Source organism: Cervus elaphus, chromosome 5 (genome assembly GCF_910594005.1).
Source record: "Cervus elaphus chromosome 5, mCerEla1.1, whole genome shotgun sequence".
Lineage (NCBI taxonomy): Eukaryota > Metazoa > Chordata > Mammalia > Artiodactyla > Cervidae > Cervus > Cervus elaphus.
In genome coordinates this window covers 21,774,226-21,793,997 of record NC_057819.1, presented here as the reverse complement: position 1 = coordinate 21,793,997, position 19,772 = coordinate 21,774,226, and the positions used below count along the sequence as shown (strand labels likewise).

Below are 19,772 nucleotides of genomic sequence, written 5' to 3'. Positions count from 1 at the left end.
GCCAAGGCAGGAGAGGCGTGTTCAATCCCTGGGTTGAAAAGATTCCCTGGAGAAGGAAATGACAACCAGCTCCGATTTTCTTGCCTGGGAAATCCCATGGACAGAGGAGCCTGGCTACAGTCCATAGGGTCGAAAAAGAGTCAGACATGACTTAGTGACTAAACAACAATCAGTAGATGTTAAAATAGGGGGAGTATCACGGATTATTCAAGTGAGCCCAGTGTCATCACAGAAGTGGAAGAGGGCGGCCGGGGTGTCCTACGCTGCAGGCTTTGAGGATGAGGAGTGAGCCCCCGGCCCAGGAGGCAGGCACCTCCAGAAGCTGGAAGGCAAGGGCCTCCAGAAGGAACAGCGCCTGCTGACACTGATTTCAGCCCAGTGAGACCTGCCTTCAGATCCCCAGAACTGTAATAAATTTGTATTATTTTAAGTGTGTGGTAATTTGTTCCAACAGTGACAGGAAATTCTTGGGAGATATGGCCAGTTCTGTCCAGACCACTGCAATAAAGTGAGTCACATGAAGCTTTTGATTTTCCAACGTGAATAAAGACTCATGCTCAGTCGTGTCCCTTTGTGATCCCAGGACTGCAGCCCGCCAGGCTCCTCTGTCCATGGAATTTTCCAGGCAAGAATACCGGAATGGGTTGCCATTTCCTCCCCCAGGGGATCTTCCTGACCCAGGGATCAAACCCATGTCTCCTGTGTCTCCTGCATTGCAAGCAGATTCTTTACTGGCTGAACCATCAGGGAAGCCCTCAAACAAAGGTTGTTTTCACTATACCGTAGTCTATTAAACTGTGTGATAACATTATGTCTAAAAAATAATCCACGTACCTTAACTAAAAAATACTTATGGCTAAAAAATGCTAACTGTCTGAGCCTTCAGCAAGTTGTCATCTCTTTTGCTGGTGGAGGGTTTGAAGTACTGGGAGAATTACCAAAACGTGACACAGAGACACGAAGTGAGCAAATAGGACCAACAGATTCGCTCAATGCAGGGTTGTCACAAACCTTCAATCTGTAAAAAAATTAAAAAAACACAGTATCTTTGAAGTACAATAAAACAGCCTACAATAAAAGGAGGTCTGCAGGGATTTCCCTGGTGGTCCAATGGTTGGGACTTTGCCTCCCATGCAGGGGGGTGTGGGTTCAATCCCTGGTTGGGGAGCTAAGATCCCACATGTCTTGTGGCCAAAAAAACCAAAACACAAAACAGAAGCAAAATTGTAAAAAAAAAAAAAATAATAGTTTAAAAATGGTCCACCATAAAAAAGAAAGAAAGAAAAAGAAAACACCTTAAAAAAAAAAGAGGTCTGTACACAAATGTAATAGGCCTCGTTTAAGAACAGCTCTCCAGACTCTACCCCACCGCACCCCCGCCACAGCAAGTGGTGGCCTGTGGCCAGTTCTGGCCCCTGAGGCATAAACAGGTGTGCAATGGGTGGGGTTTCCAGAAAAACCATTCTTTTGATAAAAGCTGAAGAGGGACAGGCTTTTTGCCTCTCACCCAGTTCTCATCTTGCCTGGGACACAGATGGGAAGCTGGAGGTGGGCAGCCCCATGGTAGGACGGTAGAGCCCAGGAGATGGAGGGGCTGGGTCCCTTCAGCCCCTACACCCGCTCAAGAACAGCCTGCTTTCAACCTCCCATGACATGAGAAAAATAAGCCCTGCTGGGCCCGGCCTGGATGCCAGACACCATCCAAGGGACACACGTGTGGTCTTGCAATGGTGAAGGAGTCCCAACCAGAACCCCGGGGGCTCTGAGCTCCAGGGGAGTCCAGGGTGAGCATGTCCTCCCTCTCTGGGGTGTGACCTCATGCTGCGAAGGGCTCTGGGGCCATCTGATCACCAGGCAGGTCCGCTACGTACCAGGGGCCCAGGACATGCTCTCATCACCTGGACCAAACATCTCGCTGGCCCATCAACACCAGCTTGACCCCCTCAGATCCAGCACCCACTGCAGAGAGCACACGAGCATGCCTCCGTGTGCGTATATACATATATGTTTATTGCATTAGATGCCTCATAGCAATCTGCCCTGTTTTTACAATCCACTAGAGAAAAAGGGTTCAAGAAAGTTTTCCACTGTGCTCAGTTTTAAAAAATACAAAAACGAACACTATGATGACAGGAGAGTGTTAAGAGGCCGAACTGACAAGTACGTTCAAAAGCACGTCCGGCCGCGGGTGTGCGGGTCCTGGCCCCGGCAGCACTGTGCAGTGAAGCCACGTCCCCCAAAGCCCAGCAGCTCTGCCTCGGCAGGACCCGGGTGACCCACCACCTGGGGCCTGCCCACATTCCTGAGTGACACCCCTCATGGGGTGGACATTACCCACTCCTTCAAACGCCCACATGCCACACACTTAATTAACATTAAAAAAATTTTAAACCACTCAAAAATCCATGACATAAAGAGATCCTATTAAAACATGAAACCCAGTCGTTCTCTAAAGGCAGCTGGAGCTCTCTGTCTGCTGAGGGGCGCCAGAGCTGGGGTGACACACGGCTGCCCCAGGAGCTGCCCGGATTCCACCTGGGACACACAGACGGGACAGTGGTCAGCCCCGGTGCTGACCATCTGCTGTGAGATGCTGTAAAGTCACCCTGGGATGGGTCCCATGACGGGCAACACACTACAGTAGCCAGATGGGCCCTGAAGGACGGCAGCCAGAGCCGGGAGAAGAAAAGGGGAGAAAGAGATCAAAATGGACCGCAGCACAAGGCTGCAAGCTGGCTGATCCCCAGAGCTGAGCTGTCAGAATGCCCACCGGCCTGGACAGGGGACGGGCATCAGCCGGAACGGCACACACACAGGTGACCCTGGCTCCTCCCTGCAAGCATGTGAACACACACACCCTCCAGGATCACTGAAGGTCAGGATCCCGCGATGGTGGGTGGAAGACTCGGGAACCCACCAAATGAACCTGCGGGACAGAGAATGGTTCTTCCCTGGGCCCACGGACTTGGCTTGAACCCCTTTCCAAAGAGCTGTAGGTTTCTAAGTAATTTTTTGAATGTACAAAAATGATAGTACAGGCGTGTGTGGCTGAGGGACATGCTGGCAAGCTCGGCTCAGAAGTCCTGCAGCTGAGGGATGTCCCGGTACAAATCCAGGGTCTCGGGATTCGAGAAGGCTCCTCGGTGCTCCACCGTCTTCCCAGCGATGATCTGCTTCACGGCCACTTCCACCTTCTTGCCGTTGAGGGTGTACTGCCGGTGGGGGGTAGGGGGGAAGCAGGGGGAGCAAACAGAAAGACTGTTTAGACCCAAAGGGGAGGGACTTCCCTGGCAGTCCAACGGCTAAGACTCTGCACTTCCAATGCAGGGAACCCGGGTTCAATCCCTGGTCAGGGAACTAAATCCCACATACTGTAACTAACACCCAACACAGCTGAATAAATCAATCATTAAAAATAAATATTAAAAAAAAAATCCCAGGAATTTCCTTGGTCCAGTGGTTAAGACTTCACCTTCCAAGGCAAGGTGTGTAGGTTCAATCCCTAGTCAGGGAGCTAGGATCCCCCATGCCTCAGGCCCCGAAAAGAGCAAAACATGAAATAGAAGCAATATTGTAACAAATTCAATAAAGACTTTTAAAATGCTCCACATAAAAAAATCTTAAAGGCAAAAGAAAAGAAAACCCGAAAGGGAAAAAAAATTCCTTAGCTCTGATATTTGGGTACATCCAAGCCAAAAAGATCACAACCTGGGACTCTGAGAGCAAGTCTTTGTCAGTGGGTGACTGTGGGCAAGTTCCTTAACCCAAGTTTATCTCCTCAAATGTAAAATGGGGCCATAGCACCCAGCCCAAGTCTGTGAGTTAACCCGCACATGGCTCTTGGGTATGACTATTACACTGCATTTTCATTATTTATATTTACTTTCTTACACTGTATTATAATAGAAAAGCTAGCTTATTCCACGAGTGGACTGGCTTCGTGTGATTCCACCTCCAATCACTAAAAAGTGAGCGTCATCCAAGAACCTCTCGAAACTTCCACCCCATCTTCCCCCAGAACTGTCATCTGAATGAATGGGACACTACTTTTCCTATAATCAAGACTCTCTCCAAATGCTCAACGCTCCCTCTGAAATTCATAGCAAGTGTGTTTCACCTTTAACTCCAATGGGCATTTGGCAGCCATGCTGGCATGTTTAGGGGCCAGGAAAACTCTGGAACAGAGTTCTTTAATAAAGCTGCCAGTGCTCTCATCTCTCCCTGCTCTGGCGCTTTTTCTCCTTTTTAACCTGAGATGTAATTAAAATTTGCTCACTGAAAACCCCTGCTGACGTGTGAACTAATTTCGGATCTGAGTGCAGGCTTATGAGGGCCCTCCTGTCACTGGGGTGGCGTCAGTCCCTCTCACCCAGAAATGCAAGCGTCTCATGAGCTTTCTGTGCTTCTGAGCACTAAAACCCCAGTAACGGCTCGTGGGAGCTAACAACTTACATCTTCCATCGGCTGACAAAATAAACAAGGTGTTGTTTTAGAAGAAATTCTGCTCCTGCTTCCTGGTGAGAAGGGCAGAGGGAAGCAGCAGTTCTCCCAGCTCCGGCTGGAACCCCTCCTCTCCCCCACCCAGGAGGTAAGTCCGAGCCTCCAGTCAGGACGGGCCAGTACGTCAGCCGTGACCAGGGACGAAGGCCTGCTAGGACCAGGGCAGTTGTGGCCACCGGGCCCTCCAGCCACACAGGGCTTCAGAGGCCCACTTACATTCCCCTAGGCGTGACCAGATCCCCAGCTGTGATCTTGGCCATGGCCAGTCCCAAGCACCGTGGCCCAGCCAGACCCCCTACGCCAGGCTGGTAACACAGGGTGAATCTTCTCCTAAGTGCTTCATTAGTTTGGACCATGGGGATCTGAGAATACGAGGGTGCCTGTAAAATCTCCAGGGATCCTAGACGTGACCTCACAGGCCAGGACTCATGACCCCACAGGAAGACAGAGGAGGAGAGAGCAGAGCTGGGTGCCTGAGAGTAAGCAGACAAGAGCCTGGCTGAGGATGGAAAGACAGGCTGGGGTCATTCTCCATTTCCAATAAATCACTCCACTATTCTCGTGAGCAGATCAGTTGAGTTCAGTTCAATTGCTCAGTTGTGTCGGACTCTTTGCGACCCCATGGACTGCAGCACGCCAGGCCTCCCTGTCCTTCACCAACTCCTGGAGCTTGCTCAAACTCATGTCCATCGAGTTGGTGATGCCATCCAACCATCTCATCCTCTCTCGTCCCCTTCTTCTCCCGCCTTCAATCTTTCCCAACATCAGGGTCTTCTCCATTGAGTCAGCTCTAAGCATCAGGTGGCCAAAGTTTTGGAGTTTCAGCTTCAGCATCAGTCCTTCCAATGAATATTCAGGATTGACTTCCTTTAGGATGGACTGGTTGGATCACCTTGCAGTCCAAGGGACTCTCAAGAGTCTTCTCCAACACCACAGTTCAAAAGCATCAATTCTTCGGTGCTCAGCTTTCATTATAGTCCAACTCTCACATCCATACATGACTACTGGAAAAACAGTAGCTTTGACTAGAGGGACCTTTGTTGGCCAAGTAATAATGTCTCTGCTTTTTAATATGCTGTGGATGTTGGTCATAGTTTTTCTTCCAAGAAGCAAGTGTCTTTTAATTTCATGGCTGCAGTCACTATCTGCAATGATTTTGGAGCCCCCCAAAAATAAATTCTCTCACTGTTTTCATTGTTTCCCCATCTATTTGCCATGAAGTGATGGGGCCAGATGCCATGATCTTAGTTTTCTGAATGTTGAGTTTTAAGCCAACTTTTCTACTCTCCTCTTTCATCAAGAGGCTTTTTAGTTCTTCACTTTCTGCCATAAGGGTGGTGTCATCTGCATATCTGAGGTTATTAATATGTCTCCCTACCATCTTGATTCCAGCTAGTGCTTCATCCAGCCTGGCATTTCACATGATGTATCCTGCATATAAGTTAAAAGAGCAGGGTGACAATATACAGCCTTGATGTACTCCTTTCCCTATTTGGAACCAGTCTGTTGTTCCATGTCCAGTTCTAACTGTTGCTTCTTGACCTGCATACAGACTTCTCAGGAGGCAGGTCAGGTGTTCTGGTATTCCCATCTCTTCAAGAATTTTCCACAATTTATTGTGATCCATACAGTTAAAGGCTGCGTGAGCAGATACAGACTGGGAATTCACCATTCTGATAGCAAAGGAGATAGATTCGTTCTCAACAAAATAAAGGCCAAGAGGATGATCACACTCTAGTTCCCCGAAGTGTTTTGGGTGCAGACAGAACCTGATCCACTGAAGGGACAACTGAGACCCTCACCAGGGAAAGTCAGTAAGTGTCACTGACTCAAGAAGTCCCTTCCCACTTCCTGGCCGGTCCAGTGGTTAGGACTCTGAGCTTCCAATGCAAGGTTGCAGTGGGTGGGGATTTGATCCCTAGTCAGAGAACTAAGATCCCACATGCTGTAAGGTGCGACCAAAAAAAGGAAAAAAGAAGTCCCTTCTCTCCCTGAGAACCACTGTCCCCACTGTGTCACCAAGAGTCACCCACTGAGGGACTTCCCTGGTGGCCCAGTGGCTAAGGCTCCATGCTCCCAATGCAGGGGGCCTGGGTTTGATCTCTGCTCAAGGAATAAGATCCTACATGCTGCAACTAAGACCTGGTGCATCCACATAAATACATAATAAAAATAAATATGAAGGAAAGAAAAGAATCACCCCCTGAGAGAAACAGAGAACTTCCAGGTCACAGGCCCCTTCCTACACATAACCAAAGTGGAGAATAAATGTGTGGATGGTATAAAAAGCCCTGGTTCTAATACCTCACATCTCTACTGGATAGCTCAGTGGGTAAACCATTCACCTACAATGCAGGAGATGCAGGTTAGATCCCAGGGTTCGGAAGATCCCCTAGAGGAGGAAATGGCAACCCACTCCAGTATTCTTGCCAGGACAATCCCATGGATAGAGGAGCCTGGTGGGCTACCACCCATGTGGTCTCACAAGGTTGGACACAACCGCGCACCCACAAGCAAGCAAGCACATCCCCACTCCTAACGTGAAGACGCTCCATCCCCTGGGGACCCAGTTAACCTGCTCCCATCCCCCACACCCATGAACAGCTATTGTACAAGCTTGGCTCATCTGTACACGTGATGTACTGTGTGTGTACCCACACATACAGGTGTGCACACACACAGGGCATCTCCTCTCTATGCTGACAGAGGCATTGGTTTTGTAAGCAAGGCAAGTTAAAGCTGTGATCTGATCTCCTCCCCCACTGAGAGCCTAAACAGAGTACAAGGCAAGGGAGGGGCGCCGCTTTCTGGAGATGTGCCTCGAAATAGATTCAAATCTTCTTTCTGCAGGCCAGAACTAAAAATTAAAAGGCAAGAGCAACAGCACCCGAGCGGCTCTTTAAAAAGTTAAAATTAATTTTCGCGTTAATAATTTGAGAACACACTAAAACCACACGCGAAAAACCAGTTGGTCGGGCTGGGCTAAGCCTGCTTACCCTCTGAAGACCAGTGTTTAGCAGAAGTCGCCTTACATCCAATTTATGAGGGGTTAAAAAAAAGAGAGAGGGATGGCAGAAAAGAAAAAAGGATGGGGACGGGGTTGCCAGGCAACATGGAACAACTATATATAAAACATGAGCAAGCGTCTAGCCGAGTGCTCCGGAAGCAGGGGGGCTCTTGGGGGGCCCTACCGGGATGCCCTGTGTCTCCAGAATGAGGCTGGGCACGTGCCGGGCGGACAGGCCAAGGCGGATGGCCTCACGGATCCGCTTCACCAGGTCGGGCCGGAAGGTGTGGCCGGAAGCCATCTTCAGGAAGAGGATCACCCTCTCCTCCCCATCCTTATTGTACTGTGGGACACACAGGCTGTCCAGCACCTCCTCGAAGGCTTCCACTGCGGAGACAGGGCGAGGGCCAGGGCCTTGCTCTCACACCAGCCCACCTTGATGGGGACCTCCATCGCTTCCTCCAGCCCCCCACCCTGGGGAAGAGCTTCTGGGGAACAGGTGGAAGGACACCCATCACCAGCAGAGAGCCACAGCTCACACCGGAAGGGCTGACGTCTTACAGGGAGCCAGGCACGCTTATTTCCTCAATTACAAATTTAAAAAGAAAAAGGAAGCAAGCACCTTGGTGGGGACTCCAGCACTGGAAGAAAGGCTGGAATCACAGGGTCAAGATTCCATCCTGGCTGCACAGCCCTGACGTGACCTTGGGGCTCTGACATCCCTATGAGGCCACCTCCCTGAGAGGCTGATTCCATGCCTTTAGTGGGGGCATTTTGAAGGCCCATGGGTTTCTCTATTGTGCACTGTCTTTATCTGGTGCTGAATAGTGCTGTGTGACCTTCAGCAATCACACAACCTCTCTGTGCATCTTTCTTCAGTCATAAAGAGTAGACACGAATGACCAACCCCACAGAGCTCGAGGCTGACATAATGGAAGGGGGGTGGGCCACAGGACCCTAAGACGCCCGTCTTGAGGTTTTACAAGCTACAGGCAGTGTGGGACGAGGCATGTTCTAGGAAGAAGGACAAGCTCATACATGTCTACTCTCACAACCAGAGGCAAATGGGCCAGTTATGTCAAATGGTGGGATCTTTGGAGAGCAGGCTCCCTGCTAGGACCCTCCTTCCTTCCCTCCTGGATGACCTGAGAATTATTCCAGGAGAAAGGAAAATGCTCACCAATGTTATAGATTTCCGAGCTGCCAAATCGCACTCCATTGGGGTTGAGCGTGCCGTCACTGCAAAGAAAGAAGAGGTCGTGAACACACAGCGGCTCCAGTGTGAGGCCAGTTGTGGGGGCTGGAGGACAGTCACCCCCTTCCCACAACAACACCATGCCCACCCAGTCCTTGCCGGCTGCCTCCCCAGCTTCTGATTCTGACCAACCTTTCTCCTTCTAAACTCAAAGCTAGACATCAAGAGGTCCCCTTGTGTGGGAGCATCCGCCACCTCCTGCCCCTCCCACCTGTACAAGTACCCTCTCCCAGGTGCGGACGCCCCAGCACCCCCACACTCCCACTCTGGGAAGGGCCGTAGCTACTGTAGACAAATGCAGGCTTTACATCTACCAAAGGCCTCACCCCCACCCCATAAAGCCCCCCAGTCCACCACTTTGGGGCTCTGAAATGTGGATCATGCCAGACCCGCCCTCGGGAAGCTGACCCAGGAAGGGCCCAGATGGGGTACAGTCAGCCCACCCCCAGACTGGGCCAGTGGAGGAGCCCAGGATGCAGGAAGCACCCCCCACTCCCTAGGTGGTCTGCAGGGGACAGAAGCCAGGTGTGCGGACCCCTCACCTGCGGCCCAGCATGACGATGCCCCCGGTCTTGGGGTTTATCCTGCAGTAGTCACCATGTGCCCAGACACCTGCGGGGAGGCAGAGGGGCTGGTCACCCTGAGAGAGGCGTGGACAGACGCCTGAGGCCCGCACGACAGAAATGGAACTCTTATCAACAGACGGAGCCGAGGCCCAGAAACAGGTGTGATGTGGGGCTGGGGGCAGAACTGAACTAACAGTTCTCACCCACAAAGGCACGCCTTCTAGTGGGGTCCACCCTACAGCCAGTTCTGAGATGCAGCAGTGCATGAGAAATGCCCCTCCTGCAAGTACCAGTGAGGAACTGACGGGCTGAGAGCAACGCCAGCAGTGAGAGTGTGAAGTGGGGACTGAGCAGGTCAATGAAGCTTTGGGGGGGGCTCTGAGAAGAGGGCGGGAAAGTACAAGCCCCAACGGAAGAAGAAAGGGTAGCCCGGGGCAGCTGATGGAGCAGGTCTGGAGGAGTCAGGGCCCATCTCTGAACAGAATAAAGAGAAGCAGCAGGACCGGGCGGGAGGCTACTATACCAGTCCCAGTAATGGAAGCCTGAACTAAGGCACCAGCCACATGGACAGAGACTTAACTAGCAGGAAAACCCAGGATGCACCGAGGGCAGAAGAAGAGGAATCAGGGGACACCGACAGCGTGTGCCCTGACCGCCCGTGTGGCTTGCAGCGTACACCTGGGCCCTGGGCTGGTGATGTTCAAGGAGAGGCCCTTGTCCTGGGCGCAGCAAAAAAAAGACCCAAGGGGTCTGGTCAAAGAGAAGCCAAGCCTCACGTGGAACTGCCAGGAAGAGGCCTCCCTCCTTGAGCTAACACAGCCAGCCCAGGATCGGCCCCATAAATAGAGGAGGCGCTCCGGATGTGAATATCTGTGAGCATGGCCCCACTGGCTCTGCACAACTTGCAAGCAGCAGCCTGGCCTCCTGAAATAAGCCCCAGAGTTCCTGTGATCCACAAAGAGAAAATAGCAGATAAAACTGGCTCAGGGTCTTCACGACACCATCTCATCCTTCCCAATTCTTAGGACAGTTTTTGACTCTTAAGTGCTAACCCAATCAGCCTGAGACTGGATGAAATGACTTAAGTTCAACCTATGTCCATCCTGACCATGACCAGTAGCTTCAGATCCCATTATCTCATCTGCCCTTGTTTCTTTGTATTTATTCATATATCCCATCTACATCCAGAAAGTATCTGAGGAAGCTACCTATCAAACCAACTGTATGATGGGATGATTGAAAGAATCAGAAATTGCACAGGGGTGAGAGGACAGCTCCAACAAAGCAATGATGGCAGCCCTGAGCTTCCTAGCAGCCAAGGCAAAAATGGAAATATCACAAGTCACAGAGTATTCATTTTCTCCAAGAAGGAATATCAGTTCAGTTCGGTTTAGTCACTTAGTCGTGTCCGACTCTTTGCGACCCCACGAATCGCAGCATGCCAGGCCTCCCTGTCCATCACCAACTCCTAGAGTCTACCCAAACCCATGTCCATCAAGTCGGTGATGCCATCCAGCCATCTCATCCTCTGTCGTCCCCTTCTCCTCCTGCCTCCAATCCTTCCCAGCATTAGGGTCTTTTCCAATGAGTCAACTCTTTGCATGAGGTGGCCAAAGTATTGGAGTTGCAGCTTCAACATCAGTCCTTCCAATGAACACCCAGGACAGATCTCCTTTAGGATGGACTGGCTGGATCTTCTTGCAGTGCAAGGGACTCTCAATATCAGCGCTTCAAAAATAAAGATTTTTCTGGGACTTTCCTGGTTGCCCAGTGGTTAAAACTCTGTGCTTCCACTGGAAGGGGAATGGGTTCCATCCCTAGTCAGGGAACTAAGATCCCATAAGCCATGTGGCATGGCCAAAAGAAAGAAAAAAAAAAAGGCTTTTTACGAAATTAATCCTGAAGAGACATCTACTATGTAAACCCTTGTATACTTAACAAAAAGTGACAGCAAAGACAGTTTTCAAGGAGCAGTGTACTGAGAAGATGAAGACATGTCATTTCTGAGATGAGTCTTCAAGCTGAGGTTCTAATCCTTTCCTTAGACAGGAGCCTTTGACTCTTCAGGATCATTTGAGGAACATCTCTCTCCCTCCCCCTCCCTCTCTATTCTGCCTTAGTATGTCACAACAGCTACACCCTGGCAGTATCCAAGGTGGGGCTTAAACGCAGCAGGCATCCAATAAGGACCTGGCCACATGGGCGGGGGATGTTCCTGCTAACTCACATGGGAGGTGCTATGCTGGGTACAATGGCTTTCAAATGGGACGTTACATGGGGACACGCAAGGCTGAGCAGAGAAATAAGAGGGATCGGTGGCACATTCTACCCCTGACAGTCACCTGCCACTTTCTGATTCTCCACATGTGGAATCGAATCACCTTTCTAGAGACTGAAGAGAGCAAGTAGTTGATATAAATAACTCTGGAGCAGAAGGCTTGCTAAATTGTGAATTATATAGCAGCAATAACTCAAGGTTGCTTATGAAATAAGATAAGGAGGAGGCAGGGATCAGAGCTTTAAATAAAGAGACTTCGCAGCTCAGGGGCAGGGCACCGCTCCAAAGATGAGTGGAGAGGGCAGCCTGAGTGAGTGACGGGCCTGAAATTAATTATCCCACTCAAAAGCTCTCTTCTCCCATCACCTCCATGAGGACTGGATGACAGGGTGTGAGACAGAGGAGACCCCAGCCAGACACCTATTGCACAGGCATCTCTCCCTGAATAGACACACCAGCCTGGGTAAGCAAGCAGTGAACCGCCCCCCACTACCCAGCCCTGTCCTACACAGGCAAACAAGCGGCTCGTGCCAGCTCCCAGGTGCCAGGCTCAGGGCCAAGCGGCAGGGGGCATGGAGGATGTTAAGAGTATACCAAACCCAGATCAGAGTTTCATTTGGTGGCTTCAAGATGCAAGTGACAAGATACTGATCAGAAATTCATCATCACCCCTCTGGTGGAAGGAGCCAGGAGCGGCCTCACCAGGTTTTACCAAGGGAGAGGGGGCTGGCAGGGGGAGGGTGCATCCAGAATTAGACCCCGAAGGCCCAGCCTGGGCGGGAATCTGGGTGGCTCCGCCTGTATCCTCGACCCACCTGGGAACTTGGAGAAATATGCCTTCCGGTACTTGCTGCCATTCTCGTCGTTCCAGAAGTGCGTGGGCTGGCAGGGGAGCGGCTTGGTGCACACCAGCTCACCACTCTCCCCCCACACGGCCTTTCCTGGTCAGGGAGGGGCGACACGTACACTGAGCACACACCACGGCCACACCTCGGCGTCCTTTCTCTCCTTTTTTGAAACCACAAGCTATTATGCAGTATTTCAGACACACACAAAGCTACCTACACAAAGTCCCACCCCCCTGCCCATCCCTCTGACATCACCGAAAGCCATGCCAATCCCTCCCCACACAACTCTCCCAAATCTCTCTCTCGACTGGAACACTGTATTATTCCCTTGTGTGTATTAATACTTTTACTACATCCACGTGCATCTGAATAATGTCATTTTGCATGTTTCTAAACTCTGCACGGATGGCAGCACATTGCGCCTTGTGCCTGCATCTTACCCTGGGTCCTCACCAAGGTTAGGATGTGAGGCCATTGGTGGAGCAGCCTCAGCAGTGCTTCCAAAACTCAGATGCCCGCCTTGCGTGCCGAGCACATGGCCCTCCGTCTATGCTCCAAACCAACACCTATTCCTCTGCTTTAGGCTGAAGGCAGATGGGGAGCCAGTGGGGGTTAAACCAGGCTCGGAGGCCAACAGTCTGCAAGTGTTGGTGGGGAGGGGTAGCCCCTCAGAGGGGGCAGTTTTGGAGAACTGTCCCCCGGCAAAGCTATACATCCAAGCGCACCCGGGTGACCACTCACACCTCGTCACAAAGACAGAAAGGATTTGGGGCCGTCACCTTGCTCATTCCATGCCTCCACAGCCATGCCCAGGTTCCGAGCCTGAATCTCCCCTTTGTACACAGGAATGGATGGATTCTGGCCCATGAAGCAGGAGACGATGTCAGTGCCACCTGCCAGCAAAAGGAGATCCAGGACTTATAAGACCGAGACAACTGCTCGCGTTTTTCATTGGTGAACCCTCCAGGAGAAAAGACCCTGCAGGACAACCTCTCCGATTCTGTCTCCAGACAGTTGAGCCTCTTTTCAGGGAAAGAACAGGGAGGTTATTCAGAAACTAGCACAAACCTCCCAGGTCTGGGTGGTTTATTTTTTTTTTGACCAGGACTTCCTGCTGGAGGAGAAACCAGTGAACGACCTCCCGTGGTCACACTGAAATCTGAGACTGAGGTTCGTGGAAGATCGAAGTGTGGCCCGTTAGATCCACCCGCAGGCACTGCCGCGGGAGATGGGACATGTGCAAAGGCTCTTTGCTGCGGTTCACGTTCACTTAATCACCCGAGAAGCAGAAAGCCTGTGGTCCCAGGAGGGTGAGTCTCACGTGAGAAACAACGTGCTAGATGGGAAACACTCTGATTTCAGGAAGGAGCTTGAAAGGGAGGGTGCCATCAGAGTGCCTGAAAGGCACCCTGGGTGCCATCAGGAGGGAATGGCATTAACCCCCAGACCTGGACAACCCTCCCCTTGACAACTGTCCCCTAGGGCGGGCACCCGGGAAGGGCAGGGCCCCACGTGATTGCAGGGCAGGATGTCCTGAGGGCAGAGACACGCAAGGGGCCCACCCAGGTGCACAGTGGAGGCAGATGGCAGCCCAGGGAGGAAAGTGGGGAGGGTGTGAGTGGGGGTCACCCAAGGAGCGCCCGACTCTGTCCCTTCCTAGACTCAATGATCCAGACACCGGTGTCCACTCTCCCCTTTATGTCTGTTTGTATCCCTAAAAAGATAGCCTTATGATTTAAAAAGTACTTTTTCCTTAATCAATGCTCTATGTATATGGATGGGGTGGGGCAGGGGGTTTCAAAACCAACATAAAATGATTTGCTGAATTAATTCAGCAGAATTAATTCAGGTAGAGAATCAAAGTGTGAGGTCCTTCCTGCATCCTCCTGACACCTCGAGTCACTGGCTGATGCTTTTCACAAAAACGGGGAATCGTGTTCACTGCAGTGACCAGCAAGGTCGGACCAGCCCCCGGGGCCCCAAGGAGGCACAAGGGCGTGAGCAGAAGGGTTGCTTCCTCTGCTTCAGGATGAGAGCTGGGTTCACCGGACAGGGGCGGGAGGGCCAACTGAGATCCGAACAGGCGTGCTGCCCCGAGACAGGCTGGGCTGGCCTGGGAAGACGACCCTGTGCCCACACGACCACCACACCCCTGCCCACCAGGCGGGATCTAGGGAGGACCAGGGGATGAGATGGGGATGGTGGGGAAACTCTGGCTCTGGGACAACAGAACCAGGTCTGAATCCCACACTGGGACCTCCCTGGTGGTTCAGTGGCTATGAGTCTGTGCTCCCAGGGCAGGGGCCCCAGGCTCGATCCCAGGCCAGGGAACTAGATCCTGCATATGCTGCAACTAACACCCGGCACAGCCAAATTAATAAATTTTTGCTTTTTTTTAAATCCCACTCTGTGCCCTTGCTAGCAGGTGGTCTTGGGTCAGTCACTTAGCACGCCCAAACTTCATTTTCTCTTTTGTAAAGAAAATAGACTCTACCAGAATCAGTCATTTAGGGTCTAAGGTTACAACCGATGTGAGGTGCGTGTGTATATTCCTCACCCTGGCAAAGGATCAGGAGCTGCTAACTCCACGTCTGCAGCTTCTCCCTGGAACATAACTACCAAGAATCAGCAACATCACCCGAGCCACTCTGCTGACTGTTTATCCCAACAGATTCAAGCTGGGTGGCTTGCTGGGTCAGAGGGTAAGCACCCTGAGTGGCCAAGCCTGGCCCCCAAGTCCTCTGATCCTTCCAGAACCCTCCCTACGGCACAGGCGCACACTGGGTCGTACCTGAGATGGAGCCCAGCAGGACGCTGCTCTTGATGCACCTGTAGACGTAGTCGTAGCTCTGGGCTTTCAGTGGGGAGCCGGTGGACAGGATCGTGTGCAGTGTCTGGAGACTGTGGGTTTCCACTACAGCCAGAAGCACCGAGAGATTAGAGCCAAATTGGACGCCCTCTGCTGGCTTGCAGGAAATGGGTAACACCGCGGATCTGATTTCATCTCCAGGGACGGATGCGCAGGGAGGCAAGCTTACCTGGCCTCATGTCTTTCTCTTCGAGCACAGCCAGCCACTTAGCACCCGTTCCAAGGATGGTGATGCTGACGGAAAGAAAACACCAGAAACCCGTCAAGGCTCTTCCATGTTGCAGGTAACCAAAGTTTTCTCCTATTAGTGACCCATTTAGAACAAGGCTGCAAAATCCAAGACACATCCTTTTTCTGGGCTAAACTGATACTTAATATTTAGCTGAAAGCAGGTTACAATACCTGCTACTCTGGGGCCGGCAGTGACAGGTCTGCAGAGCACTCGGGCTCTCATTAACCTTCGGCTCTACTTAAAACAGCTGTTTGTACATAAACCCACCATCTTTGGGGACACCTCCCTGGTGGTCTAATGGTTAAGAATCTGCCTTCCAGTGCAGGGGACAACAGTTCAATCCCCGGTCAGGGAATTAAGACTCCACATGCTGCACGGCAACTAAGCCTGCACTCCACAACTAGAGAAGCCTGTGTGCTGCAAGGCCCTGAAAAAAAAAATCCCTATCTTCCCAACTGTAGGATGATCTCTTTCTGAGATCAAAGGAGATCACAGAGTCAAAACCCCTCAAATTCTGAGCTCACAAGATAATTTTCCAGGGAAGTGGAGAGGGCTGCAGGAGCTTTTGTTAGAAGAGGTGCCGTGCTTGGAATTGCTGACCCATCTTCTTCCCTTAAATCAGCTTGCGTTTGTCTGTATGAAACTTACAAAACTGCCCCCCTTCTTTTTGAACGTTTCAATTCTACAGTCCTTTATTCTTCGCTGAGAATGATACATTGTGCGAGTATAAATATTGTATTTTCAAGGAGAGGCTGTTATTTAATGTTCTGCTTCCTTCCATCAAGGCAGCCCTCAACATGAAAGCTCTAGCTTCCTAGGTAAAGGATGTTTTCTCCTGGAGGCCAAAGGAGGCCATAGAATCCAGGTCCCAGGACTGCCCTGACAGTCCAATGGTTAAGACTCCACGCTTCCAGTACAGGGGCAAGGGTTCAATCCCTGGTAGGGGAACTAAGATCCTACGTGCCATGCGGTGTGGCCAAAAAAAAAAAAAAAAAATCCAGGTCTCGCCTCTCCTCTCTGGGCAGTAAAACTATCCCTTTACACCTGGCTGGCAAGATTCATTCCAAGGAGACAGCCACGCTCTGCTTCATGTTCAGAGGTTGAGACACACAGAACACTGGGTGACTCAGGGCTCCCTGGGCTGGGAGGTGCAGAATCCATGGGGGCGGGAGGAGGTGAGGGGGGTCTCAAAGCCACTGTCTTTCACGCTTCCTGTCCCTTATTCTCTTCACTCCTTGGGGACACCCTGCCACCACCAAAACCTCAGATGTCTCCTGGGTCATTGCGCCCTAATGATGGCTAATTTGGAAGCTGTGAGGTTGTGGAGAGCAGAAAACATACTCAAGCCCCTCCCCAGCCCCCTACCCCAGCTAATTTCATAAACTCAGAAAGTGTGTCTAATTCCAGATCACCTCTGAGGATTTAGGTCTCAGCCACTTCAGGAATATCTGTATTTTAAGAGAAGACCCGGGACCACCTCAAGCCACACGTACAGAGATCTCCAACCACACATAGGTTTCAGCACATCCCCCATCCGCCCCCTGCCCAGAAACTGAGGGCCCTCTGTGGTCCTGAAGGGTGCTTAATTCACAGAAGTCCCTGCAAACTGTGACCCTGGTTATATGTAGAGACTGAGACAGCGTCCCTGGGGCCGGCCCACAGGCCTGCTTATCTGAAGAAACGGCGAGGCCTCCCCATCTGTCCCCAGGGTTTGCATAAGACGGCTTAAAAAACAGAGTCCACAAAGCGCAGCCGCCCTCACGTGGTGCCCAACACTGTGTTTAGCTAGTGAAGCTGGGGGTCCCCCCACGAGAAGCGAGGCGCTCCCAGCTCGCAGGGTCGGGATCCAAGCCCCAGAGCCCCGCAGCGAGCCAGACGCAGACAAGGCGCCCTGTCTCCTCTCAGGTGCCCTCAACTCCGTGGCTTTTGGGGGATCATGAGCTCCCTCAACTCAAGTGACCCAGTGGTGTCTCGTTTCACTCAGGAAAAAACCACCCTGCAGGTACAGCCCGGAAAACCCTGGGGGCTCAGAATCCCACCCTCACCTCTCAATCAACTCTCATCACCCCTCATCACGGAGCATCACCTCCTGTCCTGCCTCCCATATCCGGACCACAAGGGCCTCCTTCCAGCCTCCCCAACACCCCCATCTTGGTCCCTTCTTTCTGTCCTCGGGGTCTTGGCACTTGCTGTTCCCTCAGCCTGGAACATGGGTCTCCCAGTCCTAAACATGAACTGCCTGCTCAGTTAAAAACCTGGACAAAGACTTCAGAATTCTACCCTAACCCCAATCAGAATGTTCCCTGGGCTAGATTCAGGGAGCCTAGAAACACCCCAAAGAGGACAATCCATCCTTTAAGAGAGTCTTGTTCACATCTACAACATGATCGCCCAGTTATGAAACGTGTTAGTAAGCCTGTGAGCTGCCACAATGATAATCAACAAAGATTTTGTCTCTAAATGTATGGACATTATTTCCTCCCCTCTCGCCCATGTAGGCAGCCGGAGCACTGGGGTGTACTTCACGCACCCCTCACAGGTTGCCAGGTGGCACCTGCCTTGCTGAACCCAGCAAGTCAGCCCTCCCAGCCAGGAGAAAGGGCAGGTCAGAGGGGCCGGAGGACCACCGAGGCCACAGCTCAGCCAGGGTCCAGGGCACAGATCAAACCAGGATGGAAGGCGGAGGCCCAGCACGTGCTCACTAACAGTCCACAGGGCTGCAAACACATGCAAACTGGCCTGTGCATACCTGCACACGATCACATGCCAGCTCATATACACTCGCCCACAGACACGTGTGGGCCACTCCCACTTACCTAGGCAGCTCATATACACTCGCCCACAGACACGTGTGGGCCACTCCCACTTACCTAGGCACATGCGTACACATACATGCATATACACAGGCACATACATGCACACCTTCACACAATCAGATGCACACATACACTCATTCACGGACATGCATGCTCACATTCACACTTTCACACTCAAGTGCATATATGTTCACACTTCTGCACATATACACACGTTCACACTCAAGCATATACAGGCACACACTTGTGCACATATACACACACTTTCACACTCAAGTGCATGAGACTCACACTTGTGCACATACACATACTTTTACACTCAAGTGCGTATATGCTACACTTGTACAGATATACACACACTTGCATATACTTAAACATATATATGCTCACACTTCTGCACATATACACATTCCCTCATCCACATGTGCACACAAACATACACTTACTCACACTCAAAGATGGGTTTCCCTGAGTCCTTCAGCCTTCAACTTTATCAGCTCTAAGCCCTGGGGAGGTACATTTGTCCCTCCAATCCCTTCCTGTAACCCCCCCCCACACACATCAGAAATGCCTCCACCTGCGCCCGGCTTATGGGTATTAAGGGCGAAGATCTTCAAGTCGCCTAAGTTCCCAGGGATTTGATTAACCTTTTGCTGGAAACAATCTCATTAGAAAATAACCTTCCTTGCTCATATCGTGAGCCAAATGTCAGAATTTAAATATTACCTAGGCCAAAGTTATATTTAAAATATTAATGGCCAAGGATTTAAGAACATTTGTGGCTCATTCTGTTTCCCCAGTGCGAGCAGATTCAAACAAAAAGTAATTAGACCATTTCAGAGTGTGGCTGACTTCCGGGCCCCAGGAGCCCTGCCAGCTGCCGTGTTCTCATTCCTGGAAACACAACCATTAGGCCAACAGTGACTACCAACCACAGCGGCGAGAATGCATCAGCCGGTGATGATTAATTCATCAGCCAACAAAGTGCTAATGAAACAGGGTCTTCTGACAGTTTCTAGCAATGACGTTGGGGAGGGGGCTGGAGGATAAATGGGGCCACTTTGCCCTTCCCCTGATGTTCCACTTTAGCTGGCTCTGCCCCTGTCATCAGGATGCCCACCTGTCACCCTGTTAACAAGACTGCGGGGAGGCGGAGATGCCCGCCTGCAGCACTGGCCGCAGGGCATCTGGGCACACTGCTGAGTCCAGGAGACCCTCGAGGCACTGGCCAGCCCTGAGGGCTCGCAGCCAGGCTGCTGGGAAGGCCGAACACTGGGAACTCTCCAGGGACTGACCTGTCCTTCCCGGGATGAGAGGATCCACACCATCCCCTGACCAGGTTAGTACGTTCAGGCTAGATCACTCTCTGTCTCACCCCCGTATGAAACACAGCTCTAATAA

At 51.5% G+C, this 19,772-nt stretch overlaps 1 protein-coding gene across 2 annotated transcripts in view; it reads right to left on the bottom strand.

Annotated features, from left to right (window-relative positions):
- Positions 1-1,987: 1,987 nt before the first annotated feature.
- The window catches only part of AACS (acetoacetyl-CoA synthetase), a 53,320-nt gene continuing 35,535 nt past the window's right edge, over positions 1,988-19,772 (bottom strand). The window contains exons 11-18 of one of the 2 annotated variants that reach the window (XM_043902093.1): positions 15,493-15,557; positions 15,246-15,368; positions 13,234-13,347; positions 12,422-12,547; positions 9,305-9,374; positions 8,688-8,746; positions 7,692-7,894; positions 1,988-3,212 (exon numbers count right to left, since the gene is read on the bottom strand). In XM_043902093.1, the coding sequence (XP_043758028.1) occupies positions 3,075-3,212; positions 7,692-7,894; positions 8,688-8,746; positions 9,305-9,374; positions 12,422-12,547; positions 13,234-13,347; positions 15,246-15,368; positions 15,493-15,557 (898 nt within the window). In that variant the 3' untranslated portion in view covers positions 1,988-3,074. The remainder of the gene's footprint in view (positions 3,213-7,691; positions 7,895-8,687; positions 8,747-9,304; positions 9,375-12,421; positions 12,548-13,233; positions 13,348-15,245; positions 15,369-15,492; positions 15,558-19,772) is intronic. The other variant, XM_043902094.1, reaches the window with a different exon arrangement.